We start from the raw sequence: 20,083 nt of genomic DNA, 5'->3' as shown, positions 1-20,083 counted from the left end.
TCGGGTGAAGTTTGTTAGGGGTCTCTCGCAAGCATCGCACCAACTATGGAAACGGTGTTGTGGGTGTTAAATAATTATTGTTTCGTGACACTTCCTGAAGAAGATATATATGTTATAGTGATGATCAATTATTACTCATAACAGTGGAAAGAGATAACCATTTGCCAGACATGATATTGACAGTTGACAGTATCATTGTTTTATGTTATTGGTTATTGTTTTCGTCAGTTGTACAGTATTTTGCAGTCAAATATATTACAAAAATAGTTTTTTTCAAAGCTAAACATCTCTTGGCATCATTATTTTCAAAGTAAGTACAATACAATGTGTTTTATTCATAAATGTTCTTTAATATTTCCAACCTCACAATTGTCATTTGTGACTATAATTTCGCATTACCGGTATATTATACAAGAGTAATTGGGAGTGTGGAAACAATAATGAGAGAAATAACAATAATTAAACCTATGAAATCATGCCAAAACATGTATAATATATTTATACTCCTTTTTAGATAATGCCTGGAATTATTCTTAATTCACAAACACAAAGTACGATATACTCTGTACGATATGTATAAAGACAGTGAGTACATCTTCTTAGTACATGGTGAAGGAAAGACAGTACAAATTGACTGTTCAGATGTCTATATGATAAAAATGTTATTTCACGTGTTTTCTGTTTGAGTGTGTTGCGTCGGGACTTCCAATTCTAGCTATACCATTGGCTAAATTTTGAAAAATGCCATTTTTAACCAATGAAATTAAATGTATCGGTGCACGCGACACTTGGCTCCGTGCATTTGTATTTCTATCTTTTGGTAACCAAGTGTTGCCCATCCTTACACTTGGCTGCACCATATTGATGATGGGCCAAAAGCCCGAAACAGGTGTCTAAGGTTTGCCACTTTCATGAGTGCTATGTCCGATATTGACTTCTGTTTCTATATATATTATATGTATATATATATATATATATATATATATATATATATATATATATATATATATATATATATATATATATATATATATATTTATATTATAGATGAACTGGTACGAGAACATGGACATGAAGTATTGAGATTACCACCTTACCACCCAGATTTTAATGCTATTGAATTAATTTGGGCTGATTGCAAAACCTACTATAATAAATATATTGGTAGAGATGGATAAAGTGATGAAGAAGTATTAAGTATGTAGAATGAAGCGTTAGAGAAGTGCAATGCTGAAACCTGAGCAAAATGTGTGAGACACACCGAATCACTCATAGAAAAATGGTATGAACGAGAAAATCTTCTTTGTGCTATGGATATTACACCTATTATTATGAACATTGGTGAAAGTTCTGAATCTGAAAGTGATTAAAATTTTTATTTTTTTCATAAACGGTAGGTGCATAATTGTACGTGCTCGCAATGCATAAGTATATGTATGAATAAATTTTTAGTTGATGTGTTGAGTATTTCCTGACCAAATATATTTCAACCAGTGTTTTTTTTTACTTCTCAGACATTCATTTGTGTCTCTGCATCCATGCATGGATGATTCAATGGAAACTCGTTTGTTGAGCTTATTTTCAAGTAATATTTGATATAATTTGTGAGTAGTCAACCCACAGCAAAATAAGGAATTTTTTGTTGCCTACTTTGGTTAAAAATCATTTATTTGATATTAGGTTTTCTATCGACGGAAAGATGGCGCCACCTATCACTCTTTTGAAAATGAAGCGATTCGATAATTTTTTTATAAATTCTGTATCTCGGAGGTAAACTATCGTAACCGACATTTTGCAAATTTTACAGGAGAGCAGTTGTAACTCAAGTTACTTGAGTTTACACATATCATATCATAACAGATACATTAAAGTCACATTGGCTATGACGCCATTCATTAGCTGTGCAGATAACGACAAAACTATCCACTCAAGAATATACACCTCGATAATGTAGTTACATCAATAACCCCAAAATCGAGAATTTTTTAGTTACGACAGTTTACCTCTCAGGTACAGAATTTAATACAATTTTTGCGTAGATATTATAGTTCAGGAATCGCAAAGTTGCGAAATTCTAGAAAAATCGAGCAATTGAATTGAATATTTCAAGTAACACTTTTTATGGGATTTTCACTGAATATTTTGCAAAACCGAAGCACTTGTATAACTGTGTACTGTGTACTATACTTTTCTCTGACGTGTTCATACTAGATATATTTTTAAAGTGGTCATAATCATTATTGGTTTCTAACTATGAAAAAAAAACTACTTGCAGTTTCTACTATTCAAACTGACACTTAATCCATTGTAACGTTATTTCCATATTTCAAGCTCTTCAACTTCTAAATACAGTGACTAGTTTTTATTCAGTTATTTTGTTCAAATAAAGAAGCATGTTATTTCCAAATTACTTCAAGACTTTCACAACCGTACGAAAGTGAACACCAATGCTTTTACACACTTTGGCGATCACGATCTTCAACCACAGTTCATAGATGGCACAACTATATTTCCAGCTAATGCTTGTCCTCTTATATTTTGAGAATGTATTGAAATACTCTTGGGAAACCATATACACATAATAAAGCATAAACATATATACCTGGCGTGCCTCACGTCACAGCCAAGCCTAGCTCTTAGCTGGACGCGCTAACAGATGTACACACTGATGAATACGCATTACTCAGCCACATGCCGTGGAGTAAACATCACGTTCTCCTATCGTTAAACAGTTGCTGCTGTGACGTCACAGCACTAACTTGGTGGATCATTCAAAGAGAGGGCGTTACCAACTTTTTCCAAACGGAAAGGGGGTTTTTAAAAATTGATTCAATTGTCTATTCAACACTGTATTACTTTTGGAATGCGCTCTCACATACTGAATGATGGCGTTTACGATCACAACTCGTTATGTAGACGTGTGTTTATTCTGTATAAACTGGTACAGAGTACATATGAACGATAATGTCAAATCCTAACTTTACCGTGTATGTCAAATCCAAAACACTACTTCAAAGTCGCCTTGTCCTCATGTAAAGACTTCTTCAAAAGTCACTTTGTCGACATCGTGTGACGTATGTTGATGTCATTTGTTATTTCAGAATTGAAACTGTCTTGCGATCTCCATACCATCACAACTCGATGTGTTGACAGATTGTGATATGAGCCAAGCAGTGGTCGTTGGAACTTCAGAGAGTGTAGACGTGTGCATTCTCTGTCACGATAGGTACCATCCAAACTGATTAGGAAAGCACTAGTCAGTGGATCTTTGTGGTATGCAGACGTGCGTTTATTCTGTACAAACTGGTACAGAGTACACATGAACGATAATGTCAAATCCTAAATTTACCGTGTATGTCAAACCCAAAACACTACTTCAATGTCGCCTTGTCCGCATGTAAAGACTTCTTCAAAGTCACCGTGTCGACATCGTGTGACGTATGTTGATGTAATGTGACGTATGTTGATGTAATTTCAGAATTGAAAGTATCTTGCTACCTCCCCACTATCACAACTCGATGTGTTGACAGATGGTGATACGAGCCAAGCAGTGGTCGCTGGAACTTCAGAGAGTGTAGACTCTCTGTCACGATAGGTACCATCCAAACTGATTAGGAAGGAGCACTAGTCAGTGGATCTTCGTGGTATGCAGACGTGTGTTTATTCTGTACAAATTGGTACAGAGTACACATGAACGATAATGTCCAGTCCTAACTTTACCGTATATCTCAAATCCAAAACACTACTTCAATGTCGCCTTGTCCGCATGTAAACACTTATTCAAAGTCACCTTGTCGACAGCGTGTGACGTATGTAGAGATCATTTCAATGTTGAAAGTGTAGTATGTAGACGTACTAACTTGGTGGGCTCACACCGATGGAACATTCATTACTTGAAGGATCTTTGAAGTATGCAGACGTATGTTTGTACATGGACAAGCACTTGATGAAACCCTGTACCGTGCATTCACACACACACACACAAACCAATCAAATGTAATTACGTCATTATGTCACACACACACAAAATCTCATATGAAAAAATTCTGAATGATCCATGCACCAGACACTTCAAGGTCACATCGCCTTGATGTTACTAAACAACAAGAAAAAGCAATTAATACGTCATAGGGGTGGAGGGAGTAACACAGTCCTCGGCCGCCTGCGTGTCACCATCGATAGCGAGGCTAGAGCGATGCGTTACGTCACAGCCTTCTCCACATCGAGAGAGGTGAGGGCACACCGATAAATACGCATTACTCAGCCACACGTCGTGGAGTGAACATCTTGCTCTCTGTGAACATCTTGCTGCTGCTGTGACGTCACACCACTACTAACTTAGTGGGCTCACACCGATGGAACATGCATTACTTGGAGGATCTTCGAAGTATGCAGACTTATGTTTGTACATAGACAAGCACATGATCATGTGACGTATGTAGAGGTCATTTCAATGTTAATGTGACCCGAGACAGACTAAAATCTCAAGGTCAACCCCCAAAGTTATGCGACTTTGAACATTGTTCGAAATAGCTGTGAAAATATGAAGTGTGAATAAAAGTCATTCAAAGTCAAATCCAAAACACTACCTCAAAGTCGCCTTATCCTTATTACCTTGTGACGTACGTTAAGGGTGTGACGTAGATCAAGGTCGAAGCCAACTCGATGCGTCGAACACAGGCGCTCCCCCCCACCACCACAACCAATTCCAACTCGATGTGTTGACAGAAGGCGATACAAGTAAACAGTGATCGTTGAAACTTCACGGAGTGCAGACGTGTACGCTCTCTGTCACGAGGGATACCGTCCAAACTGGTGAAGAAGGACCGCTCATCAGTCGATGAATCTTCGTGGTATTCAGACGTATGTTTATTCTGTACAAACAGGTTCAGAGTACACATGAAGGACAATATTTAACCACGACTTTACAATGTATGCAATCTTGGTCCCTAATCTCCAAGTTGAATTCCATGTTCAAGGTCATGAACATAAATGAAGGATGTAAACCCTGTACCGTGCATTCCCACACACCAACCAAATGTAATCACGTCACTATGTCACACACTCACACACACACACACACACAAAATCTCTAATGAAAAAAAAAATCTGAACGATCCATGCACCAGACACTTCAAGGTCACATCGCCTTGATGTTACTAAACAATAAAAAAAGCAATTAATACATCAAGTGGTGGGGGGAGGCCCAGAACCGGCTGTATACCTGTATACTGTGAATAAGGATAAAATTGTTATTATATTTAGTTAAATTTTCTTCTTGAAGATGATCACTTGGTGATCGAAACACGTGTCGAGGTGTTAAAATAACGGTTTGGTGTTGGGAAAACCCTTCAGTAATATACATTACTTCACCAAAGGTTCCAAACAGTGCATCACAAATACTGTCTACATTATTGTAATTACTTTTACAATGTATATCACTATCTGGGAAAAAAATTAAAATATTTTCTGGGCAATGTATATTCAAATGTTATGTGTTTCCTAAGTCTACTAGTCAATATAATGCAAATAATTTTGTCAATAATCATGATAATAAGTCCGATGTAATTGAAAAAATTCAAAATAGTACAAAAAATTAGGAAACAAAGGTACATGACTTTCTGACACTCATTTGCTCAAAACAACTCTAATTCAACCAAGAAGCATCACTCCATATTCAAACGTTTATGTAAAGAGGAGAAAAAAGAAATCATGGTACCTTGAAAAGAGAAAAATAAATATTGATTATTGATTATATCTTCAAAATTCAATAAATCAAATTGATCTTCATCCAATGAACGAGAGTTGTCTATCATAAATATGATATTTGAATTTTCTTGATTATGTCGAACCTCTTTGAATGCACATTTCGAAGTTCAAACCAAGATTTTTTGAAAAGTTTCACAGTATTGCAAATAAATGGTCTAATGATTTTTATTTTCATTGTATCAACGTCGTCACACATAATTAATTTCTGTGATTAAAAGAAAGTATGATGAATGATAGATTGGAAATGATTTTTTTTAAATCATAGATATAAGTACACTATATATGCATATTTTAGAAAAAAGCTTTTTAATATAATCTGTATTCTCCCTCCCAGAGCCAAATCTTTTATCCGCCGTTACTCTATCCATTCATATTATGAAAAGTCCTGCCGAACTTCTGAACTAGAAACTAATAATTATTTCCCTTTCAGAGGGTCTTGAACTCGGGGGGTTATTTCGCAGTTACTGACAATATCAACTGCTTGACGGAAAACAGAGTTTAACTGTCAGATCAATATGTGGAACTCCCCTGGAATAAACGACATGAAATAAATCTAATGAAAGTAATTCTTCCAATCACTATGAAAGTAAACCATCATTATAGAGAAAAGAGAATTGAAAACTTTCTATGTTTTTTACCACTTTTATTTGTAACTAATGTTATTGCAATTTTGTCCTATAAGGACATTTTCATACAATAAAGTTTCATTATAATTTCGTACCACGTAGTAACATCGATAAATTTATTAAACCATTATTTTCGGTGCACGTTTCGCAAACCAAATTATCAGGAGATGGAGATATTTTTACTAAATTACCCGTTTATAAAATATAATTTATTCTTTAATTTTCACACGACCTATAGACAATTTTACACTTCTGAAGTTCTATCAGTTATGGGTTAGCTGGTTGACTAAACTAATTATATGGCGTATATTCGCAGCAAGTTTAATCATAGTCAGTCTGCAAACAGTGCTTCGATAATATTGAGTACCCTTATCGTTATAAACATTCCATTAACCTAATTTTCGAACATCGTATATAAATACCTATACCTATACCTATACCTGCACTATAATCTTGCGAAATGTGCTTTATAAGCGACCTACTAGAGATTAATGATCTTTTTTGATGTAATCAAAAATATTGCAATAGCTGCCCATAGTCCATCATCGAGTTATTTAGTGTACTATTTTCAGCCTTTTTTAATTAGACAATCACCGCAATTCTCACAAAAACCACAATCTGGCTATTCATCTTCGTTAGCGGACGTTGAAGGACGAAGCTTTTGTTGCAAAGATTGATTTTGTTCGACAAGAAAATACACGATTTTCGTGTTTGTACGTAATTCCGGTGATGCGAAAACTTTATGTTTATTACCTGTGTTTATTGTTGGAACAGAGATAATCGGTAATATCAGATTGACGCTCTCAAATGAGGTTATTGCGCAGCCAATATTGAAGCTCCTTATTGATTACACAGCACTAAAAAAATATCATTCAGAATTGTAATTCAAAATGTTCACCTTTTCCAATGTTACTACACATTATGATCCGGTAAACATTTAGTTTCCTAGTAGAAGAATTCTTGTAGCATTTCTCGTTCGTCCATCATTTGTTCCTCGCTGAATAATTGGATATAAATCAAATGAAAAGTAGTCATTTTTGGCAGGCATTTGCCACTTCCTATACTTACTATGTTGAAACATTGAGAGAAGTGATTGTAATTCGAAATATTCATTTTCATACTTAGTCTTTTCTCGACACAATTATCAAATTCATTTGATTTCTCTTCTAGAGCATTTATCATCGCGTTAACAATATTTTCACGTAATTTAATATGTTCTCAATTATCCTTTATGATTTCCAAGGTGTCTTTCTTCTTCTCCTAAGATATACTAAGAAAATTCATATATGAATGAAAATATTTGGTTTCGGGAACTTCTTCTGTTCCTTTTCTCGAATATTTTTGAACTAATAAAAGTCGCACCCAATCATGTAAAGGTCGATAAAAAATATTTCATTCAAGTTCGAAAGACTGAGTTTCAAGATGTTTTTGCACCGTAGACCACATGCAGATTAACAAGATTAACGAGTGTTTGCTGTAAACTGGACCACTGTACTCACTGCACCTGCTGTAAACTCATATCACATAAACTGCCTCTAAGGAGAATAGCAAAACATACTTCTCTTCTTCTAGAGATGTCTCCGCAGGCCTCTCACTTGTATTATTTTACCCGAACGCTATTTTTCATTAATAGAAACATTTCGTAATTTAAACCCATTTTCTTCAAATCACTCCCGTTATCTTAAGTACTTTCTCATGTATCCCCTCAATACGTGCAACTGAAGCAGATGATATGAATCAATTTTGAAAAAATTGGCTTATTTGGTATAATCCCAATATCAAACCAGGATTTCAGTCAAGCGAGGTGTTCATTACTTTATTCAAAACAATGGGGTAACATTCTTGGGGATACATTTGAACCAACAAATAACTTAGAACCCACAAATTAACTCTATTTGTGAAATAATCGCCAAACACTATTTTGTCCTGTGAAAACTATAATCGATGTTCTGAAAATGTATTATTTCACGTAAATTCACTTATAAACTGTTCAATAGTATCCTGGGGTAATTTCTTTTCACTAAACTATATATACTTGTGATGCACTGTTTGGAACCTTTGGTCTAGTAATGAATATTACTGGATTTTTCCCAACACCAAACCATTATTTTAATACTTGGACACGTGTTTCGATCACCAAGTGAGCATCTTCAAGAAGAAGATCAGACTGATCTTCCTCTTGAAGATGATCACTTGGTGATCTAAACACGTGTCGAGGTGTTGAAATAATGGTTTGGTGCTAGGAAAAAAATCCAGTAATATTTTCAAACGATGTATGTTCATGCAGAAAAAACAATCAGAGTTATTTTTACATCTGAATGGGTGTAACTTGCGAAATTCGAAATTATTTTACTGAAATTTAGTTTCTTTACTCTGGACGAGTATTTATCAGCAGATTTCTCTGATATAATATAGAAAATGATTTTGTTATTATTGATAATATGTTAATAGACGTTATTAGGATTTTGTTGGGTAATTTCAAGTTTTTTTCTACTAAATTTTGTATTATACAATATTCAATATCATGGATTGATTTTTATATCTTACTCATATTGTTATTCAGTTAAAAATTTCATTTCAATGATTATATATTAGTAAATATGGGTTCAAACTGAAAATTCATCGTTCACATACACAATTTATAATTTTTATCATCCACTCCTGTTCCAGGATTCACACATTAAATGGTAAGACTCCAATATTCTTTAGACTGCGTTTGTTTTATATATTGAGGGAACGACGCTCGTCTGGGGATTACAACAGGATATACGGAAAAGCATATATTAACATATAGGGTAAAAAAGATTGCATGTACTGTAGTAATCTCGGTAGAAGAGGTCTAAGAAATTCTATTATCACTATTGTTTACATGTTTGTACACTATACCTCATTTCAAAAACATGGACACTACTTTGTAATTATCAATTAACATACGTTGTCAACGTTTGTTTGAAGGTGATTGACAATGTTTCGTGATGAATTTCACTAGTTCGGACTTCCATTGTCTATTATATAAAATGATTTGAAATCCCTGAAACAAGTAAAAAAGAATAATTAAAAAAGAATAGTTGAAAATAACAATTATATTAAGCAACAATAAACCTGAAATGAAATGATAATAAAATAACCTACAAGTAAAAATATAATAATTGAATAAATAAAAATTAAAGGAATGCAAAAAGAAAATAATAAAAATAAAATAGTGTAGAGATTCCAAGTCACGTTAGTTCACGACGTTTCGATTGTTGGTATCTACAATCGTCTTCGGGTGATGACTGGACTGATTCCTCCGAGAGATGACTATTTTATAGGTCGTTGAAATACTTTCACTTTCTCTACTTTCCATTTTCCGCTTCACTGATTCCGTGAGAGATGACCAATTTGGCGGGAGTTGGTCATTTCTCGTTTGATGATGGGTTTCCATATGTTTCGTATATCTACGTTGTTGGACAACATGTATGCGGCTTCCTTAAATTTTCTCCTGAACCAATGTTCCTCTCTGTGCAAGATCTCAGCTTGGGACCACTCGATGTTGTGTTGATGGGTCCAAACATGGTCTGCTATTCCTGATTTGCTGGTTTCTCCTCGCTGTGTGTGCTTCTTGTGTTCGGCAATGCGAATATTCAATGGCCTCTTAGTTTCACCAATATAGGATTTTCCGCACTCACAGGGTATCCGGTAAATGCAATTCTTGGAATCGCAGTCCGCGTTTGGAGGCCTGGTTTTCGTGAGGCTGCTACGGATAGTGTTACCGGATCTGAAACAGGTTCTAATGTTGTACTTGGAACCAATTCTTCTTATCCTCTCCGATAATCCTCTGATGTAGGGAAGTGCAAGCACTGGTTGTGACGGCTTCTCTTCCTTGCGAGGCTCCTGCTGTCTTTTGGCCAAAGTCTTTTCTACCATCGCTTTGGAGTATCCATTCCGCTGAAGATCACTTTTGATGATGTCTAGTTCCTTCTCGAGACCTTCCTTTGTATTACAAAGCCCAAAAGCACGGTCTAATAGAGTCTTGATGATTCCTCTTTTTGTCGATTGATGGTGGTTGGATTCGTGGTTCAGATACTGTCCCGTATGAGTGGGTTTTCGGTATACAGATGTTTCCCACTTAGTGTCGGTCCTCTTCACCAAAACGTCTAAGAATGGCAATTCATTGTGGATTTCCTTCTCCATTGTGAAAGTGATGGAAGGTCTCACGCTGTTGATGTGTTTCAGAAAGGCGTCTAGTTCAGTATTCCCATGGTTCCATATTATGAAGGTGTCGTCAACATATCTCAACCAGACTCGAGGTTTTTATTATTTTCTTTTTGCATTCCTTTAATTTTTATTTATTCAATTATTATATTTTTACTTGTAGGTTATTTTACTATCATTTCATTTCAGGTTTATTGTTGCTTAATATAATTGTTATTTTCAACTATTCTTTTTTAATTATTCTTTTTTACTTGTTTCAGGGATTTCAAATCATTTTATATAATAGACAATGGAAGTCCGAACTAGTGAAATACGTTGTCAAGTTCGGAATATGGACTTACGAGGTCATCTTTTAAAATTACTCCTACTTTACGTTTCGCATCACGATTGACTTGCATATTCAGAGCTTTGTATTATCGTCAGTTTTAATTCTGGATTTCAAACTTAGAGAAACATTACAAATCGACTTCGAATGAATGCACAGAACAAACACTACAGTTATATAACAGTTCTGAAACAGTTTCCACAAATTAAAAGCCAAAACATGAAAATCCATGTTCAATGGTATTCCAGTTGGAGCGTTATAAGATGTCAGCCACCCGCGTCGTTAAAACGTTGGAAAGAAACAGTTCGTTATCGAGTTCACTTGAAAGTCATGAAAGAAGGGAATTTTCGTGTTGGGAAAAATATGAATATACACAATAATTTATTTATCAAGGAAAACAAACAAACTACTGATGTATCTAGTTAATTAATTTTTTTTTCAGCCACAAACAATCAAACCTGTCATCGGTCAGAAACCTCGAATACTGCCGAAACCTAGACTTAGCGATACCATTGAGATGACCTTGCCTCCCGATCTACCGACAAACGGATTGCAAACGTGGCCTTTGAAAAACCGTGTAATATCCACGGACGCCGTGAAAAAATCAGCTGGCAGTGGATTCAGTGACAACCATAACCCCCAATACAATCAGAAACAGCAATCCTCAATCGTAACCATCGATCAGGTAGCCGTGGAAGAGAAACGACTGATGAATGCACTTAAAAACGGAGACATTGTACATGAGGAAATGGTCCCCCCGCCAATGGGAACAGGACTGAAGGAAAACACTCGAGAAGTTACGGTAGGAAGACTTGGCCATATTTTGTATAAACAGTAATTTTTTTGGAAAAGAAAGTTTTTGGCTTTCTACTACTCCATCTTGATACAAAAAAAGGATGAGGGAATCTTCCAAAGAAAGGAAGTAACCAATTTGAAAATAAGTAACTCTATACATGGATGTAGATCATGCAAAGAAGTAACTTTCAGACACAAACTGAAAGAAAGTCCTCCTGAAACAATTACTTTCATATAAACATTGAATTACATGGAGTAGTAGAAAGCCAAAAACTTTCTTTCCCAAAAATTGATCACTCCTAAAAATATAACATCTTCAATTCAAGTTACTTTTGTAAATAGCTATATTTTTCTGCTACAAACATTGACTTGATACCTTATGACGTATTTCCACCAAACGGATAAAACCACAACAAAACAGCAACCGTGTTGATTTCGACGAAACAAAAACCGGGTAGAAAAAATAAGAAACATTTTGAAAACTGTATGGCGTGAATTATGTATTGGAAATCGAGAACTTAGTTTTAAAAAAGAAAATTGATTCCACCTAAGACTCAAAAAGCGTTTATTCTCTTCGAGAGCAGTACAAAGAATGAATCTTTATCAAGACAATTATTACAAGATTTGAAATATAATGAATTTGCAAAGTCTCGGGCTCCTGTAGATAAGGCACGCTTCTTGATATCTGTTTCCACGTAACTCGCGGAAGACTGTTTTTGTCAACAATGAAATGCCCTTCGGCAGGTGGAGAGATCAAAAGGTTTCGGAATGTTTTCTGTGTTTTTGTAAACTAACTTCGCTACTTTATTTAAAGTATTCCTCTGTGGTGGGTGTTAATTTCGATTATCGGCACTAGGCAGGCTATTTTTATTGATTTGTTGTATTGTTGCTAATTTCAAAAAATGAGAATTAATTTTCTTTTGTAGAATCTGAGCGAAAAAAAGCAATTGTCAGTTAAAGAATGCAGCAATTTGATTGCTGTTCATGTAGTGGAAACGACAAAAAGTAGTTCACAACAAAACAGGCGACTCAGACTTCTTTTTGTCAGTTTGGTGGAACTCAAGTTTGTTTTCGAAACTAAAACAAGTTATTTTTTCTGTTTTTGAAAACCAAACTAGCCGCAGCCGCAAGCGGGTACGTTTGGTGGAAATCTATCTTCATTTTACTCTATGAAGGTAAGGAAATGTCACTGTGTCAAACCCGGCATATAAAAACTTTTCAGTTTGTTATTTCATGTCTTAGTACGAATATTCTTAACAATAACAATGTTAATTTCTCCTTTCCTTTATTGGTTGAAAACATCTATATTTCACTATTAGTCACAGTAAAAACAATAATCTGGATAGCAAAAGCATCATATTCGGTATAAAATCAAAGGGTGGTTTCTTCATTCCGGGGGGCACCATCAATAAAAAATTATATCGGTCAGGAAATATCACTTCGTCAAACCAACACATAAAAACTTTTCAAATTTCATATCTCAATACAAATATTATTCAACTCATCAATAGAAAGAATAGTCTCAATAGTAATAGAGTTAAAGACCTCTCCTCAAATGTCCAAAAAAGCTATTGGAGGTTTGGGGGCCTTTATGAGTCCATCTTTCTTCGCGAAGACGTCGTCTATGGGAGAGAGAACTCAGTCCTCGAATGTCAAAGATTAACGAGGCTCCCCAAGGTGATCTGTTGCAAAGTATCGACATCGACCGCCGACAAGAAACGTTATTTGCAACTTTTGACCGCCTTGGCGTATTTCCCATTCAAACAAGATTCATGTTAAACCATATTAGAATGTTCAAATATCGTGGAGAAGATGCTCCCGAAAACAGTTTCCAAACAACTTTTAATTCGTTTTGAAACAGCATTTCCCCATAGAAATTTCTTTTCAGCATCTTCCATCCAAACAATCACTGAAAGATTCCTCGCTGGAGAAACCAGAACAGCCTACTTCCACCCCCACAGCTGCCACCAAATGCCTGAGGAACAATCCTCGCCGTTCTGAGCAACAGGTACCTCACCCAGAACTAACAATGAGTCAAAAACAGCACCTCAGACAATCAGCATCGAATCCCATTCGACCATTTCTGACTCGAGGTTCGGTAGCGGAGAGGGTGTTAATTTTCGAGCGATGCCCCAGCGATTTGTTGTTGGACAAGAGGGTTCGAGCACCTGCGCCAAGACAAATCACTACTCAGGTGAGTATTTTTAACAAGTTTCGTCTGATGTAAAAGCATATATTCTTGAATAATGTTTGTCAATAGAATTGGTTGGTAGTCTGGTTCACATGTACTAATTTTTCGAAAACTCTACCTCCAATACCTAAATTTATGATCAATCTGTCATTCAGAATTCTCGAAAAAGAGCTGTCAAAAATCATAAATAGTGCTGCTCCGCTTGTATAATTTGTCAGTAAATTGTTGCATTTATAAATTTTCTAAATATAAATAAATAAATAAAATAAGTAATTGAATATTAAGTTTTATTGGGAAAAAAAAACTGTTTGGCTTTCTACTTCTCCATCTTCATACAAAAAATTGTGAGAAATTTGTAAAGGAAGGAAAAAACAATTACGTTCAAAATAAACCCTTTACAAAGATATGTAGATCATACATAGAAGTTAGTTCCAGATACAAACTGGAAAAAGAAACCCTCCCGAAACAACTACTTTCACATATATATATTGAATTACACGAAAAAAAAGTGCTTTAAAAATAAGTACTCTCATATGATCATTGAATTATACATTGCTTGGACTTCAAACTGAATAGGAAGAAGTAATTTTCTCATCATCAAATCCAACAATTACAGACACTAACATTCACTTCGTATTTCTATCGGACATTCACGCATCAGTACTCTCAGTCATGGTATTTTTCATTTCGGTTCTGTTCTTGAACTTGAACCAATAAAGGAAATAATGAATTTTGGACTTTTCATGTTTTGGATTTTTTATGTTTTTATGCCTCTTTGTATTCGTTAGTACAGTTTCGTCCTGCAAGGACATAACAGTTGGTCTAATGACTTTACCTCCTAAATTTTGTTTTAGTGTGGATACGCTAGTCAGAAAACCGGCAAGTAGAACAGGTCAATTTGGTCATTTACTAGGTTACATACACAATGCCTATGATTATAAATTTGCAAAGATGTCAAATAATTGAGTTTCCATCCCTTACTTGCATAGTGCATTTGATCCGTGTATGTGTATTTGATCCGTGTATGTGATATTATTTCTAATTTCACCGACGTTTCGACAAAATCTCATTTGTCATTATCTAGGTGTGCTGTTACGTGTTCAGAAGTTTGTTGACCCTGCTCAACTCACTTCTTACTATACTGGTAAAATGGTATTCGTTACGTGTTCAGAGATAGAGTGTCCATAAACTCTCTACTACCTACTACTTAAATGTTGTTGAGTTTTACCTGAGTTCTTCTTCTTCTTAGTTGACCTCATCTCCTCGTTAAGGTATCGAATATGAAATTTGAAGTTTTCACGGATAGGAATATGCTGAACTGGTTTTACGGGTATTTGATCCGTGTATGTGATATTATTTCTAATTTCACCGACGTTTCGACAAAATCTCATTTGTCATTATCTAGGTATATATATATATATATATATATATATATATATATATATATATATATATATATATATATATAAAGTTGAGAATCTTAGCGACTGGAGAAATGTACAGTAGAATGAAATAACGGGGTCTCTCAGTCAAAAAATCAAAAATCAAAAACTCTGCTTTACTTTGCCAAGCTTTCGCTTCTAGTCGGAAGCTTCTTCAGACATTGATAATCTCAGCAGTATATACAGTAACTTGCTGGAACTATACCAAAACTCATATTGATAATAATGAAAATTGTATCAATCAACTTACCCTTTAGAGTCAAAGATTATCAAATCATCATGCCCATTGAAAAATGACTTTTATGTGAAGGTATGACATTTGTCAAACCAAAAAACTCCATTAATGTTCAACTTTCTTCGTCGATTTATATGTTCAATTAATTGTTTTTACTCATTTTTACTGTAAGTATGATTTGTACTTCTATTCATTGGCAAAAAAACCCACAACTCAATAAATTATAGGCCCTGAAGAAGCTTCCGACTAGAAGCGAAAGCTTGGCAAAGTAAAGCAGAGTTTTTGATTTTTTGACTGAGAGACCCCGTTATTTCATTCTACTATATATATATATATATATATATATATATATATATATATATATATATATATATATATATATATATATATATACAGGCTGATTCACGGTGGATGGCACATTAGACGTTTCTGGTGAACCAGACGACGGATCACTTTGAAAATTTAATGGAGGGCATATTCGGACATTCTCTAGCCAACTAAAATATTTTCGACAATGCGGTGTTGCCGCTTCTATTAGAAAGCAGTAGCAACTTTGATTTTTCAAATGGAACACTCTGTATATAATATTATTTTTGGAATCTCCAACAATTGCCCGACAACTTTTCTTGATATTTCCCTATACCTATCTGTTACCGTTTTCGAAATAAAAATAATTTCAATTTTTTTCTTCGAAAATCATGACTTCTAAAAATGCCGATATCTTTTAGTTAAGAAGTACTATGATATCGAAATTTGGTTTAGAGTTAGGTGATACTTGGACACTTCCCACACGTCAGCCTAATCTCCGTTACTTCAATACAGGGTGGTAAAAAAAATACAGTTTTTTCGTTTGCTTGAAAAAGTTGCTGAAATTTGATTATTTTAAATTGAGCACCCTGTATATTATTGAAAATTCGGAAAGCTGCTGAAATTTGCTTTCTTTCTATGTATATCATACCTATACCTAACTAGTCAAGTTTCGGACTTATGAACATTTATTTGTGAAAATGTCCCTTCAGAATGGTATTTCCATTCGGTATTTGGTAAGCAGGCCATGATTACTATTTGACAGTAGCGTTGTGACATTCTCCTAATAATATCGACATTTTCGTCACTTCAGAAGTTGCAAATACCTTCAAAACGATGGAACAAAACTATTCAAACGAAGTTCTTATGAATTTGTTTATTATTTTTGGACAGTGTAACAAAATTATCAGCAGAACGTGTAGAAAGTTCAATGAAATGTATCCGAATCTACCGCCAATGAACCTCAAGAAATTTATACGAATTCAGAACAATTTCAATATGTTTGGATACACTTTAAAAAAGCACCAAGAAACTTGAAATTAGAAATATTGATATGAATAATTCTAAAAAAGGAAAACAATCATGTGGAATATTTCAAAATATGTTCGAATCGCTGGCCGTTCACTTCCAAGCACTTTAAAATGCGGGTGTTGACTGCTTTCGTGGTGGCAGATCTGATTTCATTGGGATCCAAATATTCAAATGTTTGGGCAATTCTTTGTAACAATTCATCTCTCGAACGCACGGGTATTTTGTAAACTTTTTCTTTAAACATTCCCCACAAATAAAAATCTAATGGATTAAGATCGGGTGATCTCGCTGGCCAATTCCATGGTCCCAAGCGCCTCATCCACCGATCGTCAAATAGTCTATCCAGTTCTGCGCTCACTTCTCTTGTGCAATGTGCAGGAGCTCCGTCTAGTTGGTACCAACAGTTTCGATAATCTTCGAGTGGCAGATTATCCACGAAACTGTCTACAGTATTCTCCAAAATATTCAGGTAGCTTCTGGATGTTAATGACTCCTCGTATATCACGTACCTCAATTTATTGTCCATCACATGCAAAAGACATTAAAACTAAATTTTTCTTGAAATCCGGCTTCTTTTGTGACGTGAGGATTTTCACTGGACCAATAATGACGATTTTTTCTATTGAAAATCCCTTCTCTCGAAAATTTCGATTCATCAGTCCAAATAATTTTATTTTAAAAAAGTGGATCTTCTTGAATGCGTGTCAACAACATTTCACAAAATTCTACTCTCTGTTGAGGATCTTGAGGCTTCATTGCTTGAATTTTGGTGAATTTATAATCATGCATTTTATGTCTTCGCAAGATTCTTTGAACCGATGAATATTTTATACCCAAATCTTCTTCAGCACTTCTTATCGATGACTCGGGAAATGCGTGAAAATATGCTAAGACATTAATCTGCTTGTCTTCGAAAGTTACGGGTCGAGGCAAGTTTCTTGGTGCTTTTAAAGTTGATCCAAATGCATTGAAATTGTTCTGAATTCGTATAAATTTCTTGAGGTTCATTGGCGGTAGATTCGGATACATTTCATTGAACTTTCTACATGTTCTGCTGATAATTTTGTCACACTGTCCAAAAATAATAAACAAATTCATAAGAACTTCGTTTGAATAGTTTTGTTCCATCGTTTTGAAGGTATTTGCAACTTCTGAAGTGACGAAAATGTCGATATTATTAGGAGAATGTCACAACGCTACTGTCAAATAGTAATCATGGCCTGCTTACCAAATACCGAATGGAAATACCATTCTGAAGGGACATTTTCACAAATAAATGTTCATAAGTCCGAATCTTGAATAGTTAGGTATAGGTATGATATACATAGAAAGAAAGCAAATTTCAGCAGCTTTCCGAATTTTCATAATATACAGGGTGTTCCATTTAAAATAATCAAATTTCAGCAACTTTTTCAAGCAAACGAAAAAACTGTATTTTTTTTACCACTCTGTATTGAAGTAACGGAGATTAGGCTGACGTGTGGGAAGTGTCCAAGTATCACCTAACTCCAAACCAAATTTCGATATCATAGTACTTCTTAACTAAAAGATATCGATAGGTATAGAGAAATATCAAGAAAAGTTGTCGGGCAATTGTTGGAGATTCCAAAAATAATATTATATACAGAGTGTTCCATTTGAAAAATCAAAGTTGCTACTGCTTTCTAATAGAAGCGGCAACACCGCATTGTCGAAATATATTAGTTGGCTAGAGAATGTCCGAATATGCCCTCCATTAAATTTTCAAAGTGATCCGTTGTCTGGTTTATCAGAAACGTCTAATGTGCCATCCACCGTGAATCAGCCTGTATATATATATATATATATATATATATATATATATATATATATATATATTTTTATATATATATATATATATATATATATATATATATATATATATATATATATACATATATATATATATATATATATATATATATATATATATATATATATATATATATATATATATATATATATATATATATGCGTTAAATAAGGAATAATCATAAAATTTTATTTGAGAATGGACGTGGTGATCTTAGGTTAGAAACACATCACTTGTCAATTTATTAAAATTTTCAAGAAGAAGTAGACTTGGCATTTTCCGCTGGTGCAATTAATCAAAGAGTTACAGTTGCTTTCAGAAGAAAGAGTTTTGTTATATAATTTTTGTTGATAAGTTGATAAATGAATTTAAGTAATGTCAAATGAGTTGTCTTTGAAGGAATTTCAATTTTTGTCAATAAAAAGTAAATAGGAATATATTTCACTTAAATTTTGTAAGTCATTTTTTTTCATTTCGACAATTTCGTGATTGCGAAATGTAAGTCATTTCAAGGAATAATCTTTTAGAAACATTCCTCTCTTTAGTTAAGATTTTTACTGAGTTAAAATCCATTACATGTCCATTATTATAAACATGTTCACTTAAGGGCACACCTTTCTGGATGAAGTCTACAATCACTTTTGTGTGCAGATATTCTGTCTTTTAATAATCTGACCAATGTATTCAGCACTGCAACTTATACAAAGGTTACTATAAACCAATTGAGATTGAAATTTTATTGGGATTTTATCTTTTAAGTTTGAAAAAAGGGAATTAATTGTTGAAATAGGTTTGTGTGCAATTTTTATATTATCAATATTTTTGAAAATTCGTGTGAGTTTGGGTGTAATTTCACTGGTATATGGTAAGGAAGTAAAAAGATACTTATTTATCTGAATTTCATTATTATTATTATTGATATCATTGTCCTGACTTGGAGAGATTGAAGGACGAACTTTATTTGGGGACGTGTTGAAAAATATCTTGTTTAATAAGGTTTTAGGATATGAATTTTGTAAGAAGAGGTTTAAAAGGATTTTGAAATTTTTTAAATGAAAGGACGAGTCCGAAATTCTGATAACACGTTGTTTCATTCGTTTGACCAAATTGACTTTTATTGATTGTTTATGTAGTGATCAATAGTTCATGTATCTACCTGAACTTATTGGTTTTCTGTACCAGTCAATAAGTACGGTATTAGTGGAAGTGCGAATGAGTTTGGTGTCTAGAAATGAAACACTTTGTTCATCGTCTTCCTTTTCGATGGTAAATTTTATGTAGGGGTCATAACTATTGAAGATTTCAATAATTTCTGCAACTCCTGTATAGGGAAGGGC

At 34.3% G+C, this 20,083-nt stretch overlaps 1 protein-coding gene across 4 annotated transcripts in view; it reads left to right on the top strand.

The window, feature by feature from the left end:
* LOC111514183 (serine/threonine-protein phosphatase 2A regulatory subunit B'' subunit delta) overlaps positions 1 to 20,083 on the top strand; it is a 372,132-nt gene that overhangs the window by 248,583 nt on the left and 103,466 nt on the right. For all 4 annotated transcript variants that reach the window (XM_074185478.1, XM_074185479.1, XM_074185481.1 and 1 more), the window contains 2 exons: positions 11,357 to 11,716; positions 13,598 to 13,903. In XM_074185478.1, coding sequence (XP_074041579.1) covers positions 11,357 to 11,716; positions 13,598 to 13,903 — 666 coding nt within the window. The remainder of the gene's footprint in view (positions 1 to 11,356; positions 11,717 to 13,597; positions 13,904 to 20,083) is intronic.

This window comes from Leptinotarsa decemlineata, unplaced genomic scaffold (genome assembly GCF_025532065.1).
Source record: "Leptinotarsa decemlineata unplaced genomic scaffold, Ldec_3_MD MMD2_tig00026375_RagTag_RagTag, whole genome shotgun sequence".
NCBI lineage: Eukaryota > Metazoa > Arthropoda > Insecta > Coleoptera > Chrysomelidae > Leptinotarsa > Leptinotarsa decemlineata.
Note: the sequence above shows the minus strand (reverse complement) of the source record. Positions and strands in the feature narration are given on the sequence as shown.